The sequence below is a fragment of the Tripterygium wilfordii genome, chromosome 15 (genome assembly GCF_013401445.1).
Source record: "Tripterygium wilfordii isolate XIE 37 chromosome 15, ASM1340144v1, whole genome shotgun sequence".
NCBI lineage: Eukaryota > Viridiplantae > Streptophyta > Magnoliopsida > Celastrales > Celastraceae > Tripterygium > Tripterygium wilfordii.
Window position 1 is genome coordinate 3,835,591 of NC_052246.1, and position 17,112 is coordinate 3,852,702.

Here is a 17,112-nt window from a genome sequence, read left to right on the forward strand (position 1 = left end):
ATACATTTAATTAATTAATTAATAATTTAATTATTAAATATATTATTATTAAATTTTAAGATATTTTTTATACTTAAAGATTAATTTTAATAAAAAATAATATTTATTAGATTAAATTTAATAACAAATTTTAATATAAAAATAATAAAATATAATATTAAAATATTTTAATTCAATGACATTTCCTGTAACATCAACTTTTTGTTAACCAAACACCTCACAATATTTTTCACAACTTCAAACTTAAGTTTTTTTCTCACAATTTTTTCTTTAATTTTAAAAATTAATCTTTCCGCTCTATCAAACATCAAAATCTCTTAAATCTCTTATCAGTTATCAGGGGAAAAAAAAAAGAGAGGCGTAAATCACTCGCGGAATCCAGCTATGCAGAAACGTCGTAAACGACACTTCTTCAACCTCCTCACTCGTCAAACTCTCTTCGCTTTGTTTAAAAATTGAAGAAAAAGGTGAGAATCAAAAGAAAAAGCTAAAAGCGAATGTAAGCTTGCAAGGAGACAAAGCAGTGCGAAGGTAGGGACCATTTCAGCGGAGACGAAGCAACGGCGCATATTCACTGAAGAGCATTTCCACTTTCCAGTCTCTCTCTTCTGACGGTGCTCTTTCTCGCTCTCTGTAAGTGCAAGAAATTGTTTCCGCTTCTGGTTGTTTGCTCTTGATTTTTGGATTTTGGATTTTCGAAGTTTGATCTTTGTTGTGGAGTTGTGGGATTGAGAATCCGGAGTGGAGATCGCCACTCCGCTGTGTTTTATGCTGTTGTCTCTCTCAGCTGCTCTGTTTTCAGTTTTATTTTTCTTTCGCTACTGAATATTCTTCATCTAGATTGTGTGCGAGGTTGATTGATGAGAGTTACAGCTATACGTGCTTTTATATGTATGCGGTTTTCTATACGTATGTGCGTACGTATGTAATGTTTATCTTCTCCTTTTATAATGCATGTCTAGAACTTCAAATTTAAATGTATATTTTTTGGCCTACTTCTAGATGTACAGAACTTGAATATGTGATCTGCATTGCTTAGATGACTGATTATAGGATCACGACTGTGCTTACGATGGTTTTGTCCTTACATTTGTTTATTTGTTGAGTTGAGTCGCTGTGAAAATGCCTTGAGCCTGCTTAATTGTTTTAAGTTCTTGGTGGGAATGAGGAAAAGTGAGATGCTGTAGAGGAGGCTGATGGTGATAGATATTACAGTGGAAATAAATGAATATAAATCATAACCTGCAAATTGAAGTTGTTAGGTTTATGTGCGTGCTGTATTGAGTCAATTGGATGATATTTGCTTCTAAGTTATCCATCTGGATACCAAAATTATGTGTGCAAGCTGATGCGTTATTCAACCACATACAAATTCAGTGAAGAATATTAATTGACGAAGAATCAGTAAACCTACCTTTGTTGTCATGTTGTTTAGAGTTTTATAACTCATTATGGATGGAACTCATTATGTTTGGCTTGTCGAATAAAGAATCAGGAGGCTTCCGAAAAAAATAATGAATAATTACAAAGTTTTCTTTAAAAATAGAAGGATGTTATAGCTTCACTTTCGCTGTTGTTTAAATGCTTCATTTGATATGGTTTACTAGAATATGCAAGTGCTCTCTGGTCCAAAATTTTTAGAGAATTTCTTTACTGTAAAAGTCTTGGTCTTCAGTTTGCTACTTGGCTGTCATACTATCTAAACTAGTTTGAAAGATTGCTTTTGCATTAGTCATCTTTCATTTCCTGCTACATGTTTTTCTTACAAACTAAGGGTTGTAATGGCAGGTTAAGTTTTATGGCATCTGGGTGAATAAATTGATCATATTTGTAAGTCATGTTACTGAGCATCTGGGAGTTTACTTGATGACACGATATTATATCAATAAGCAAATCAGGCCGTGGTGCGGAAGCTATGTGCAATTTTGGACGCCTATGATCAAAATTTTAACATGTGTATATTGGCTATGCAACGGTATCTTTGCTGGTGCATTTTATATGGCCATCTTTACATATATGCACTTTCACATAGCTTAGGGCAACATAGGGGTGGTGAACTTGTGTTTCCGAGTTATCCTGGATCAGTTGTAAAAATTAATCATAAAAGGGGCATCTCTACGTCCATTAGAAAACATCTTTTTTCTTCCGAACTGAGCAGTTCTGTGTCTTGCGAGAACCTGGGAGGTGTTGGATCATTCAATACCACATGCTTGCTAAACTCAAACTTGTATTTGAGTTCTGATCTTTACATTTATGGTACTGGAAACTTGGAGATACTTTCTGGTGTTTCAATTGCATGCCCCACAGAAGGCTGCATGATCACCTTTAATATGACTGGAAAAGTTAATGTGGGCCGATCTGCCAGTATTGTAGCTGGCACAGTTGTTATTTCGGCCGCCAATTTAACCGTGGAAGACAACTCTTATATCAACACAACATCTTTGGGCGGATCACCACCACCTCAGACAAGTGGTACGCCAGTTGGGTATGATGGAGCTGGTGGAGGTCATGGTGGACGAGGCGCTTCCTGTTTGAAAAGTAACAAGACAAATTTTTGGGGTGGTGATATGTATGGTTGGTCAACTTTGTCTAGGCCTTGGAGCTATGGGAGCAAGGGTGGGGGCATATCCTCTGAAAATCAGTTTGGAGGGTGTGGTGGAGGTCGTGTCAAACTCCAAGTACAGGACATACTAACTCTGAATGGATTTGTCACTGCAGAGGGTGGCAATGGAGGATTAAAAGGGGGAGGTGGCTCTGGCGGAAGCATCTTTATACATGCTGTGAAACTGTGAGTACTTTTAAGCTGCTTTTATTGAAATTCATGCTTGTACTCTTTTGGACTGTTGGATCGTTTATACTTGTGCTTTTTTAAGGTGCTTGGTATTTTGGTAACCTGAGTTGTTTCCTCTTTTCCTTTTTGTCTCATTTTTCTCTCTAATTTAATGTTCAGAAATTCCCATATATTCCTTGTGATTTTGGTCATCCTACCATTTTCCAACCAAAAATGCACGTTAGGAACTTTTATATGCGCCATTTTTGTTCTTATCTTTCACTAAAACCAATGTAGCGTACGAAATTATTCTGGCCTCGTCAATGATTGTAGGAACTATGCTATACCTATGTATTTATCCTGTGCAATTGATCCCTGAGCCAGTCAAATGGGTATCCGTCCCCTGTAGGCAGGTGGTTCTTTTATTTTAGAGAGTGAACTTTGAAGTTAGGATTTAATTCATTACTTTCTTGTTCATCATCTTGGTTGAAGCTTACTACATCAACGTGATCTTTGATGGTTCACTGGCTTTGTCTGGTGTTATACGACGAACAAATATAGCCTACACTAGAGTTTGTTGCTCACACAGAATGCTTATTTTTGTCAAAATTTATTCAAAAATTGCTAAATATCTTCCTTTTTCTTGTCTTCCTCAATAGTGGTAGAAACAATTTGCGTAACAATTGTTTTACTATTTCCCCATTTCTGGCTATGGTACTACTATGCAAATTGTTTTAAGTGCATAGTTTTGTAATTTATTAACTGTTTGTGTCATATTTCTATGGCTTAGGAAAGGATATGGTACAATAAGTGCATCAGGTGGAAGAGGATGGGGTGGAGGTGGTGGTGGAAGAATTTCTCTGGATTGTTACAGCATTCAAGAAGATGTAAAAATTACTGTCCATGGTTGGTACCAATCACAAATCTGTATCTGGTAGTTGAAGCAATGATTAGTCAACTGCTAAATATTTCATTCTTACGTGTAAGGGTCCTTACTTGCTTTATAGGTGAAAATGAGTGGCTGCGTAAAGTTGTTACCTCTGGGGAGATATAAATGTAGTGACTAATTTGTTCAGTTATTTCTTTCTCATTATAAAAGACGCAAAGGATAATTTCATACGTTGAACATACTTGTCTGGTAACCCTTTCATGCTAGAAGGAACTGTAATTGTAGATGATTGATTCTCAACTCCATGGCCTCAACGACCTAGAGAACGGCTTGCTCGTGGTTCTAACTGTTGTACAATTTGTCAACTTGCTTATGCCACTATCCAAACTTGCAAATGGCATGTTCCTAAATTATGAAATAGTTCCATAGGCATGTTCTATTTAATCTGCATTGAGCATGAGCTTATTTTCTTCTATGATTTAAATTTTAGTTCTTGTGCATTGACTTCTTTCCCCCATCTTTGAATGTAAATGGCATGGTTTTTGTGTTTTTTTATTGCGCAAGCTGTTAAATATTTTAGCAAATGCTTGTTATATTTGTTTAATCTACCAGATGATCCTTCTATGTATTTAGTTCAGGCTTTTTTTTTTGCTTTTGGAATACAGGTGGTATGAGTCTTGGTTGTCCTGGGAATGCTGGAGCAGCTGGTACATTTTTTAATGCAGATTTGCAAAGTTTAAGAGTCAGCAATGACAATGCAACTACAGAAACAGAAACTCCATTGCTTGGTTTTCCTACCATACATCTATGGTCAAACGTTATTGTGGAAGATAATGCAAAAGCTTTGATTCCACTGCTTTGGACCAGAGTTCAGGTTTGTCTCCTTCAAGTTTGATTTTGTTTCATATTCCAGTTAGATAGTTGATGGCTATTTTCCTTGTCAGCTTGACATCATTGACTTAAGCTTATATTAACCATTTTGCAACTTTTTTTCGATTACTTTGGATTTTTTCAAAGTTTAGTGATTTCTATTTCTAGTAGTCCTTGTGGTTGCTCTCAACGGTTGGTGCAGGTTCTCAGATGCAATTCTTCCTGAATGTAGATCAGAACACTTGCTAGTTTCTTATTCTTTTAATAGTAAATGATGGTGCTTGAATATGCTTTCGTAGGATTCAAACAATAGACAGATTAATAGTTTATGTTCAAAAGTATTGAGCAATTATCTAATGTGACCGATGAGTCTTATTCTTTAAGAAATAAGCCTGCCCAGAGGCATATGGTTAGGGATACCAATTATATTAGCTGCCATTTTGTATATTTATGGATAAATTTAGTTTGCTAATATTTTGTAACTTCCCTCTTGAAAGACTTTAGCTTGGCATGCTTTGGCTTGATCAGGTATTTGAGATCAAACTTCGATGGCTGCAATGAATGCAAATGGCTACTCTGTAGTGAAGTTTATTAACAAGTATGAATTTTCTAGAAACCACATTTGCATGGGTGTGATTTTCATGGTTGAGCCTGTCAGGTGGGGCTTCATCTAAGGCTAGCCTTCTCTAGAAATCTGGACCTTAGGATTTGTTTGGGACCATTTCAGGTCAATTATGTAAGGAAAAGTTGATAGAGTCATAGGTTCTTCTCAAAACTACACATGATAGAGGTTAATTCCGAGTCTTGATGGAGATGCCATACATGTTTTACTCACTAGGTGCCTCATTTTTTGAACACTGAAATACAGAGCTTATTGAGGATTTCTAAATATTGAGGGCCAGAAAATATCAAAATTATTTTGTTTTAGCATTGGCCAAAGCTGGAAGTGCTTTTGCTGTTTATCATGTTGAGTATGTCTATTCCAGTAAGTCTCCTTGTGAGATTTCCCTACATATCTTTCGTTCTTCCTCTTGTATATGAGATTCTTGTTGGTTTTGCTTTTTGATCGATTCTATCCCCAAAACCCAAATTATAAGATTCTCTTCTCTCTTGATTGTGAAGGTGAGAGGCCAATTTAGTTTATATCGTGGAGGCAGCATCGTCTTTGGATTGTCTGCTTATCCAGTCTCTGAGTTTGAGCTTGTTGCAGAAGAACTTTTGATGAGTGAGTCTATCATAAAGGCATGTTGCTTCTCATCTCTTTTATGTATCCGTTATTCTTGTGCTGTGTTTATTATATCTGTTGTAAAATTCTGTTTAGTACTTTTGTTCATTCAGATCGTTATCTTAACAGTTTCCTTTTTTTCTCTTTCATATGGGATTGGTCTTTAGTGATCCCTCAAAGTTATGAAGGTATTTTCGCCCTCTGTTTTTCACGTTTTAACACCTTTCCATTTCGAAATGAAGGTTTTTGGGGCATTTAGAGTTGCTGTCAAAATGTTGCTCATGTGGAATTCTGAAATTCAAATTGATGGTGGTGGAAATACTGTTGTTACTGCTTCTTTACTTGAAGTAAGGAATCTCGTTGTCCTAACGGTATGATGATTTCATTCGAGTCCTTGTGCTTGATTATTAGTATTGTATCCTGTTATGCATAATTTTCTTCCTTAATTTAGAATCTGAGATATCAAAATTACGTCTTTGCAGGAAAATTCAGTTATTAGTTCAAACACAAACTTGGGCTTGTATGGTCAGGGATTACTGAAGTTGACTGGTCTTGGTGATGCTATTAAAGGCCAGCGACTTTCCTTGTCTCTCTTTTATAACATAACTGTAAGCATTTGTAGATATTATTCATAAAGTGTGTTTTTTAGCTTGTAAACAATGTGCTTGGATTTCCCACCGGTAGTAGTAGTTTTGCAATTTGTATTCTCTTCCCTTCATTCTGTTTGTTTCTACAAGTTATATTTTTTCCTTTCTTTCTTTCTTTCTTTCTACAAGTTGTATTTGGATTTCAGCTTGTGTTTTGTTCAGATTCTTTCTTCCCATATAATAATATTCCTTCCTGACAATATTTCCCTGGTTATGTGTTACTAATTTTTTGATCTGATCACATGTTTGTTACCAAATAGTATCGTGCAAATGCGCAGTTCATTGAAATGGTTTCTTCAAGTTTGACTATTTCGTGTTCCATTTTTTAGTATTACTGATAACCCTTGTTAATAAAGTGCATTATTCTGTCTTCACATTTTGTGAATAGCTCTTTTTATCAATCCGTCACATTACAGGTTGGCCCTGGTGCTTTACTTCAAGCTCCCCTGGATGATGATGTGAGCAGAAGTGTGTGAGTATGAAGCTTTACATCCTTTTTTTTTACTTTGATATTCCAGTTAGCAATTCTTAATTCGTGAAGATTTCTTAATTTATGACTCCTCATTCATTCTGTTTTCTGTTTTTTTTATTTTTTATGTTTTTATATTCCTTTGTAGGGTTACGGATTCTCTCTGCAAGAGTCAGTCATGTCCAATAGATTTGATAACTCCTCCAGATGATTGCCATGTTAATTACACCCTTTCCTTTTCACTTCAAGTAAGCATCAGACTTTAAAGTTGAATTACTTGGGATGCTAATCTTTTTGTGTAATATTTGAGTTACATTGTAATTCCCTTTCCCACACATAGAAATACTCCCTCACTTTACTTCCCTGAATAATTGCCTGCAGCAATTCTGCAACATTTGTCTGACAATCACAATGTGTGCTCTTTATCTTGCTTTAATCCTTCCGCTCTTATGGATTCTTGTTATACATTGATGTTGTGGGTCTGAAACAGCTGAAATATAAGGTGTGACGGCCCTGATGGCAGATTCTTGATCATAGGTTTAAATCACATGTATTCTTTGAGAGAGATTCATCATCCATCACAATGAGTCAATATAGTTGTTGCATTACCCTGAATCTCTTATTGACTCTGTTGACTAACACGTGGGCTAATTTCACAAAGGAAGGCAGATTTAGGTTCTTGCTTCATTTTCCTGTGTCTTCTAAATGAGGAGGTTGTCTGATGAAGAAAAAAAAGATATACCTGGTTGTGAATCAAGATGCCCTTTAACGATTTTGTATAATAAAATGGAGGTAGAAACAAAAGAGATAACCACTAGATGGTATTGCTTGCTGGATAGTGGAATATGAACAAAACAGGTAAACAGAAATGAGCCATGGCTTGTATGAGTGTATGTCTGTAAGTTGTCAGTCGTTCATATGGGAAGAGCACCAGAAGTGAGCTTTAAATGGTTTCTGTTTGTTTTCCCTGCTTTGGAATTTCCAACCTACCTGTTAACATGAAGTATTTGCAAAAAAATGCTCGTGATATTATAATGGGCTAAGTACTGCTGTTGTTGAGTGTTTGAACTTAAAGTCGCTCTCGGTCTGCCTCAGTTTATTTGTGAGATACTAGTATGTGGTCCTTGTAACAACTTTTTATTATTGGACAGAAATGATACGCATGTGGACTTTTTTGAGAGATTAGTGGAGTCTACATCTTTTAGTTTTGAAAGTATGGGGGAGGGTATATGGGTTCGAACTAAATTTTTGAGAATAAGGCTTTGATGATGATAATGGCCTAATTGCCACTGTTCCAAAGTCTTCATGGAGTCATTGAATCTTTCCTTGTTGCTTTTTTTTCCACCTTGAACTCTTGATAAATGACACTTTGGAGTTATAAATAATGTTAGAAGACCTTACTGCTGTATTTTCTCTAAAGCATCCATCTGTTTTGCTCCTTATGATTGGATGTCTTGAACCCTGCGCTAATTTTAATCCGTTAACTTGGCATCTTCACATTGTCATGCTGAAAATTGATCAGCTTTAGATACTCTCTTAAGTAAAACTGTAAATATTCTAAAACTTACAGTACCAGTACGATTGGTTGTTCGAGATACTTTCATTTGGTATGATTATGTTTTGCTGAGTTAACAAGTTACTTTTGTTATTTCTTTTCATAGTGTGCTTTCTTTCTTAGTTTCATTCCAACTAAAATCACAGAAAATAGTTTCAGCTATTGTGGGAATGTATTTTTTTTTGGATCAGACTCGCATTATGGTCTTGGTTTAACCTGGCAGATCTGTCGTGTTGAGGACCTTCTTGTGAATGGCATTGTTCGGGGAAGTATAATTCACATCCACAGGTCAAGAACCATCATTGTTGATACTGATGGTTTGATTACAGCATCAGAGTTAGGTAATTATCCCCTTCATTACTGTCTTCATATGTTTTCTCACTGCGATTGTTTATTTCTTTTGCTGCACTCTCATTTTGTCCGTAGAGTTACTTGTCCTAAGGTAAATGATTTGTTGGTTCTATACATATTATTTTCAAGATACTCTTTTGTTCAGGTTGCAGTGAGGGTCTTGGAAAGGGAAAATACTCTAATGGAGCTGGTAGTGGCGCCGGGCATGGAGGACGAGGGGGCTCAGGATATTTCAATGGGACAATAAGCAATGGCGGTAGTGAATATGGTAACCCTGATCTGCCTTGTGAGTTGGGAAGTGGAACTGAGGGTCCTAGCTCATCTTATGGGCATGTTATTGGAGGGGGAATGATTGGTAAATGTCTATAAAAACCATAAATTTGCCTGAAGTTTCTGTTTGACTGTTTGTGCTAGTTATGTTTTCTTCTCTTCCGTGCTATTTATGTTTAATTGGAGTGCTGTAGTTTTCAGAGCTCCAGTTAATGTTACTGCTTTATTTATCACTTATTTTGTACTTTGGGCTGTATACTAATACTATGCTAAAAAATGTTTCCCAGTGATGGGCTCCCTCCAGTGGCCGTTGCTAAGGCTTGATCTCTACGGATCGTTGGGGGCTGATGGTGAAAGCTTTGATAAAGCAAGAACATATGGTGATGGTTCTTTGGTTGGTGGACTTGGTGGTGCCTCTGGTGGTACCATCCTTCTTTTCCTTCAAGAACTTGAGCTTGCTGGTAACTCATCTTTGTCGGCAATTGGGGGTGACGGTGGCCCTCATGGTGCTGGTGGGGGTGCGGGCGGGCGGATGCATTTTCATTGGTCAAAGATAGATGTTGGGGATGAATATGTCCCAGTTGCAGCTGTAAGCGGTTCTATTAATAATAGGTACGCCTTCTGACATTTTAAATTTCCCTTCAAGTATTTTGTGAAAGTACTATATGTTTGCAGGTAAAACATTGTTTTAGTGCATGGACCGATTCTACTGAATCTATTCCACTTACAAAGCTTTCTAACATCTTGGGGTAAATGTGTTAAGTATTCAATGCTCTTAGTTTTGCACCAACTAGATCTTAGTGTGCTATTACTCTTAAGCTTGACTAATTGAATTTCATTTGTGTCAAATCCCATATAGTGCGAAAATGCTGAATTAGAGATTTATTTCATCATCTAGTTTTCTCAGTAGTATTTAAATGGTAAAATGGTAAACAACAGTGCACAAGGCTCCCATAGTGGGGGAGTCAGGGAGAGGCAGGATGTACGCAGACCTTACCCTCGGTTGTTTTCAAGAATTGAACATGTGACCTCGAGTTGCACCCATACAATTCTACCTATGAGCCATATGTTCCCCTGTTCTCATTAGTATTTAAATGCGTTTTATATTGTTTGCTTCTTACTTATCAACCATGGTGATGTATATAAGTTATCATTTTTGTTGGGACCGCTTTATCCATGTAACCCTCAGTAAAACCATATACTTACTGCATATCAATTGTGACGTCTTACAGTGGAGGTGGTGGGGATAATGGTGGTCTTTTTGGAGAGAAGGGGACAGTCACTGGTAAGAAGTGTCCAAAGGGCCTCTATGGTATATTCTGCATGGTATGTTCCCCTTGATTTCTCCTATACCTTTCATTTGAAGCTTTATCTTGTTATTGAAATCTTATATAAGGACAAGTTGCTCTCTAAATTTATGAAAATTTCATGCCTTTGCATGCTTTTGATTACACTTGATATAGGGAAGGTTTTCTTTTTTAATTATCGTTAATGATAAAAAGTGTCTTGGAAAAAGGCATTAACACCTAATTACAGAAAATATATGATCTAGAAGCTTATTTATATCTATAACAAACTCACCTCCATGTCAAAGGTGCCTGTCATGCCAACAACCAAGATTCATTAACCCAACACTTCTTAATTCCCATATCAAAAATTTTCATCAAATGACTCTTATTCTTCTCCTCATAAACTCCAACAAGTATTGAATTTTGCATCTTTTTTTGGTTACTTTCATATACTTGATTTAAATCCCAATCACTCAATACATTTCTGCCAATTGAGCGACCATCTAAGACAATCCAAAGCATATCATATATGTACCTTATTTTCATTATATGTATCTTTATGATTTAAATTTACAGTGTATTGTACTAGCTTTATTTGTTGACTGTCGCTAAATTAGTATTAGGACACATTTTTGAAATGTTCAATATTTACCAATGCTGTTGATACTACTTACTTCTCCATATAATACTACACAATGATTGTAATTTGATTTACAGGAATGTCCAGTTGGGACTTACAAGGATATTGATGGCTCTGATCCAAATCTTTGCACCACTTGCCCCCTGGAACATCTTCCGAATCGTGCATATTACATATATGTACGAGGTACTTATTGTGGTTATAGTTCAAATTTTGGACCATAATTCCCATCCCTCATCTCTCCGCTTCCAATTGTTGGGCTTTTTATCTCAAACAGTTCATTCACTGCAGGTGGAGTTTCTCAACCATTTTGTCCCTATAAATGCATGTCTGATAAGTATAGAATGCCAAATTGCTATACACCTCTTGAGGAGCTACTGTATACATTTGGAGGCCCCTGGCCTTTTGCACTTCTTCTTTCATTCATGTTGTTACTCCTGGCATTGCTATTAAACACTTTGAGAGTTAAATTGGTTGGATCAAAATCTTCTTATGGAGAAGCTTCAATTGAACATCAAAGTCATCAGCGTTTCCCATATCTTCTTTCCCTTTCAGAGGTATATCATTAATAGCACAAATGTTTTGTTTTAATTTCTGTTATCTGCAGCTACAACAGGGGGTAAGTGTGGCTTCTTATGACCATACCCTATATTTTTTTTTAATTTTACCTAGGTACGGGGTGCCAGAGCTGAAGAAACCCAAAGCCATGTCTACAGAATGTATTTTATGGGTCCCAATACTTTTAGAGAACCTTGGCATCTTCCTTATTCTCCTCCCAATTCAATTATCGAGATTGTGTAAGAGAACATTCAATTGACTTGAGTAATTAACTTTGGTTCAATTGGATGCTGACATAATAGTGTGATTTTTTGTTTCAATATTGTATATCACAATAAGCATGAGTTGGGTGCACTGACCCTACAAATTACTTGTATTTTGCCTTGACCATTTAAGAAAACTTTTCCTTGTGACACACTTTTGACCATTCAAAAGATGGGTTCCGGGGATGTTTTTTCTTAGGGCTCTGTGGGTTGGTTGCTTTTTTTGATAATTGCTGGTGCCAGCCTATTGGACTAAGTGGTCATGCTCAGCACAGCAGTCTGCAGAGCCCATAGGGCACAATGTTATGTTAGCATCCAGTTGCTTATATTTTGTCTCTTAGTCTTAGTAACATGCAAGCCCTTCTGATCATCAGGTATGAAGATGCTTTTAATAGATTTATAGATGAGATCAACTCTGTTGCTGCATATGAATGGTGGGAAGGATCCGTGCACAGCATACTTTCTGTACTTGCTTATCCTTGTGCCTGGTCCTGGAAACAGTGGCGCCGAAGAACTAAAATTCACCGCCTTCAGGAATATGTCAAGTCTGAATATGATCACTCGTGTCTCCGTTCTTGTAGATCACGCGCTCTATACAAAGGGATGAAGGTTTGACCTATCATGCCATCCTATGACCTGGATTCATGAAATTGATAACTCCCCAAACTTATACTCATTTCTGCACGTTTATACTTTCTTATTGTTAGAATATGTATCAATGATGTGAAATGCCCAACCCAACAAGTTAACTTATTGGGTTGAATAGCAAAGTAACTAATATTAACATGGTATCAGAGCGGGAGGTCTTGGGTTCAAATCATTGCTTTCACAATTTAAACTACCATTTGTTGTTACCCCAAGTGTGGGCCTTTGTGTGAAACTAGCCTTAGTGTTGGGCCTTGTTTGTTGTTGCATGTTTTGGGCTGTTGGATTGTGCAGTCCACACGTAAGGGGAATGTGAATGCCCAACCCAACAAGTTAACTTATTGGGTTGAATGGCAAAATAACTTGTCCAGTCCACACGTAAGGGGGAATGTTAAAATATGTTAAAATGATGTGAAATGCCCAACCCAACAAGTTAACTTATTGTGTTGAATGGCATAGTAACTAATCTTAACACTTATATTCTTTTTAACTTGTTCTCTGAATTACAAATTCAATTGACTGGATAAGTAGAAGGGGTCTCCTTGACCTCTGAGAACTATGCATCTGATTTTACGCATGGGTATCCTAGATAAGTGAGTTCCTGAACTAGAAAGGGCTTGAGGATTATTCTATGGAAATGGAGGAAATCAGGGTCACTTCAGTGCTTGAAACTTGTATAATGTCTAATATTACCTATGAGTTTCACCACTAGGAAGAGTTTGGATCACCCTTTGGGGTTTGGGAATACCAGTCTAATGTCTTGCTAATAGGACTTGTAATCATGTCGAAGATCACTTGATCCGTAACTTCTTGTTGGTTATATATATAAAAGATCATCTCAAGAGCTAAATAATACAAACATGAAGTTTCTATGATATTGTTTTGCAGCATTTTTCATTTGAGGTATTGACTGAAAAAAAAAAAAAGAAGATACACCGTCGTGTATGTAATTATGTATTTCCTCTTTTTTATGCACTGATATAAATAAGAATGTAATGAATGTGAATACCAATTATAAGTATCGAATATGTATGCCAAGTATAAACCTTCTCTAGAAAATAGACAAATGGGAAGCAAGATTATTTTGGACTTTCATCAGCCTTCTGAAAATTCCACTGTAACTCAACCTAACCGGATTTTTCAACTTGGGTACCCAAACTATCATAACCAAAGATTTTCAAGGATTTGTTTACTTTTCTCTTATTCAAGCATAGGTTGATCAAAACTTCGACATATTTCATTCATTCCTTCCTTATATAAATGGCTTCATGCAGGTTGGAGCAACACCTGATTTAATGGTTGCATATATTGATTTTTTCCTTGGTGGTGATGAGAAGCGTTTAGATATGGTATCAATAATACAGAAAAGGTTTCCAATGTGCATAATTTTTGGTGGGGATGGCAACTATATGTCGCCTTATAATCTTCATAATGATACAATGTTGACTAATCTTCTTGGGCAGGTATTGGCTGTTTTTTATTTTCTTTTCTTGTAACATAATCACATATTGTTTTAGTATGAATATACAAAACATTTTCTATTTATTCTCAGCATGTCCCGCCGACAGTTTGGAATCGTTTGGTGGCTGGTTTAAATGCGCACTTGAGGACTGTGAGGCATGGGTCAATCCGATCTGCACTTGTTCCTGTTATTAATTGGATAAATAGTCATGGAAATCCACAACTTGAGTTCCATGGAGTTAAAATTGAGCTTGGATGGTTCCAAGCAACAGCTTCAGGTTACTATCAGTTAGGTATTGTGGTAGTGCTTGGTGATTATTCTCTCGAGAGCACACGCCGGTCTGATGTGTTAGATAGAAGCAGTGATAATTGCCCGAGGTAAACTTGATTATAACACCTACAATTGTCAGTTGGGTTCATCTTTCAGAAGTAATGTTTCTGCATTGAATAAAACAAATATGTTCCTGCTAGACTACTCCTGAACCATCTCAGAGTCTGTTGATAAGGAAGTATTTAATGTGCATAAAATTTTATTGAGATATGATAACAAATCCCTTAGAAGAACGAGAAAAAAATGAAATAAGGAACTATTTGAAGTAGATTGCACTGTCACTATTCAAAGAAATTTGTTCCAGTGATGCCAAATGCCTTTTTAACTTCCGTGTCAAACAACTAAATAGGCGACAAATAAAAAAATAAGTAACATTCATATAGCAGCCTTTAGTGCTACATTTTGTAGATGGTGAGAATTTAATGGGCTAGTCCCCCTGTACTGTTGCTGTTGGAGTGCTGTTAATATTGTAATTACTACACTTATTGAATTATGTGTTCAATCTTATCCCTATCTCTTGGGACTAACTGACCTTTGAGGAGCTTTGCAAGTTTTGATTGCTGGTTATTGGACCATGGTGATAGTTTGTTCAGCTAACATTATTGCAAGTGACTTAATCATTCATTAATTCATCTACTAGGGAAAATGCTGCATTTACAGCCTGTAGCCCTAATCAGCTTTGGCAACCTCGACCAAGCACAAGTCATGCTTTATCTCGTAAGAAGATTACTGGAGGAATAAATGGAGGGCTTATAGATAATGCTAGTTTGAGTTCCTTGGATTTTAAAAGGGACTTTCTCTTTCCGCTCTCTTTCTTATTGCACAATGCAAGACCTGTTGGTCGTCAGGTATTCAACCTAATTGTGTTACGCACCTTTATTTTGGCTGATTATTTGAAATTCTTCATCATCTAATTTTTCTAATTCTGTGTTTCAGGACACCCTTCAGCTTCTTATTACTGTCATGCTTTTGGCAGACCTTGCCACCACCCTCCTCTCATTGCTTCAGTTCTATTGGATTTCACTTGGGGCTTTCCTAGCTGTCCTGCTTATTCTACCTCTATCCATGCTTTCGCCTTTCCCAGCTGGATTGAATGCATTATTCAGTAGGGAACCTAGAAGGGCTTCACTTGCTCGTATATATGCATTGTGGAATGTTACCTCTCTCTCTAATATTGTAAGCAAACAATTATCTACATAGTTAGTAATTGCATCCATGTTCATGAACTTTCATTATTATCCATGAAGTAAGGAGTCTTAATGGATTGGGGATATCATGTTTGCCATCAAAATATTTGACCATTGCTAATGATTGCAGGCTGTGGCTTTTATTTGTGGGATAGTTCATTACGGATTAGCCCTTTTCCAGCCACCTGACAAGGCAAATACGTGGAACACCATGAGGTGAGGGTCTCAACTTCTTATTCCTATTAACAGTCTGTGTGTATTAACAGGGGATAAAAATTGGCAGATGACAGAACTCTGCGCTATATTTAACATGTGCACACTATTCATCTACGAAGTTAAATTTACCATTTACATAGTGTTATTTTCTTACATTAAGCATTCTTCTCAACATATTATTGCATCCATATGTATCGTATCATTGGTATACCAAGTAATTGTTCATTTTAGTAAATAATAACTGCATTAGAAGAGTACAGCAATGGCACAACCCACCGTACGCAGGATATGTGAGTGATAACCCTTTGGTGTTGGTAAAACTGAAGGGGAGGACTAGGGAAAATTCTAATAATGAAAATATGCTAAAGAAGGATTAAAAACAGCTTGTGACATTTTTGATGAATGGCAAGATATGTGTAGTCTTACCCCCAGTCCCCGGCTCTCAGCATAGTGGAGAGATTGGTTTAAACCATTACATCTTGGTTGTGGTGAAGCAACTTCTCACCAGTCAAGTGTTGACTAATCAAGAAATTAGAATTGGGGGAACAAATGATGCTGCTTACACATCGGAATCTCCACTTTATGTCCTTGCTCATTTTGTTGTGAAGAATTACATTCCATAACTGCAAAACCAGCAGGTAGGAAGGCAGACATTTGCTAGTGGCACAATTAAAAAATTAAAAGGATTGCACGCATGCTGTCTTCTTGCTGTAGTAATGTCTGTAATGCATATGCTCTATGAAGAAAAGAGCATCTTGAAATTATGTTGCTCCAGTATTTTTGTTTCATTTTTCATTTGAGTATTGTAATAGCAATTTTGAACTGTTTACCACACCAGGGAGGATGATAAGTGGTGGCTTTTGCCAACAATCCTTCTGCTGTTCAAGTCAATTCAAGCTCGTTTTGTTGACTGGCACATAGCTAATCTGGAAATCCATGATTTTTCTTTGTTCTGCCCTGATCCCGACGCTTTTTGGGCCCACGAGCCTAGTTTGTGAGCTGAAAGATGCTCGTCTTAAACTGGAAGTGCAGCTTCTGTGGTGTTTGTGCCGACAGCATGACAAAAGAGGCCTTTTTTTTCAGCATGGGCCCGATTCGGCCGGTGCTTTCCTGTGTAAATTTGTCCTAAGTTTTGTAAAGCATTGATTATAGGTGTGCAATTTCTTCCCTTCCCTTGCAAGCCTAGACATAGTGACACAAAACTTGAGAGGTCTTGTGAGTAGACAATAGTGTCTTCAGTCTATTGTTTGCTAGAAATAACTTCATATATTTGTACATTCTTTTGGTCCCCCAAACAATCCCTCTTGCTCCCATCTTTCAATGGCAGGAAGCTCATTTTGTTCAAGTTCCTGGTCGACGTCTGTAGTTTGATAATGTTAGTGCATCAGTTTTTCCACAGGCATACTATTGATGTTGCATGCAGCATGTTGGTATTGGAGGCAGATGTGTTTATTATCTGTCACAAGGTTCAGGGAG

The 17,112-nt window shown here is 36.9% G+C and overlaps 1 protein-coding gene across 3 annotated transcripts; it reads left to right on the forward strand.

The window, feature by feature from the left end:
* The first annotated feature begins 417 nt into the window (after nucleotides 1-417).
* LOC120016902 lies at nucleotides 418-16,981 on the forward strand. Of its 3 annotated transcripts, none has more exons than XM_038869873.1 (23): nucleotides 418-633; nucleotides 1,789-2,788; nucleotides 3,561-3,676; nucleotides 4,325-4,533; nucleotides 5,652-5,771; nucleotides 5,997-6,125; nucleotides 6,237-6,362; nucleotides 6,818-6,873; nucleotides 7,019-7,118; nucleotides 8,649-8,766; nucleotides 8,922-9,131; nucleotides 9,334-9,658; nucleotides 10,279-10,372; nucleotides 11,053-11,161; nucleotides 11,267-11,532; nucleotides 11,648-11,772; nucleotides 12,171-12,405; nucleotides 13,716-13,904; nucleotides 13,994-14,280; nucleotides 14,874-15,081; nucleotides 15,170-15,409; nucleotides 15,551-15,636; nucleotides 16,475-16,981. In XM_038869873.1, the coding sequence occupies exons 2-23, from the start codon at nucleotides 1,953-1,955 to the stop codon at nucleotides 16,632-16,634; spliced, it is 4,344 nt and encodes a 1,447-aa protein (XP_038725801.1). In that variant the 5' UTR covers nucleotides 418-633; nucleotides 1,789-1,952; the 3' UTR covers nucleotides 16,635-16,981. The 3 variants fall into 3 exon arrangements, with proteins under 3 accessions (XP_038725801.1, XP_038725803.1, XP_038725802.1); XM_038869875.1 differs by having other exon boundaries at nucleotides 5,997-6,101; XM_038869874.1 differs by lacking the exon at nucleotides 418-633 and adding an exon at nucleotides 666-773.
* Nucleotides 16,982-17,112: the final 131 nt, after the last annotated feature.

Coding starts and splice junctions, on each gene's coding strand:
- LOC120016902 (XM_038869873.1), top strand. CDS start 1,953: ATGTGTATATTGGCTATGCAACGGTATCTTTGCTGGTGCATTTTATAT. Junction 2,789..3,560: donor TTTATACATGCTGTGAAACT/GTGAGTACTTTT, acceptor TCTATGGCTTAG/GAAAGGATATGGTACAATAA. Junction 6,874..7,018: donor GATGATGTGAGCAGAAGTGT/GTGAGTATGAAG, acceptor ATTCCTTTGTAG/GGTTACGGATTCTCTCTGCA.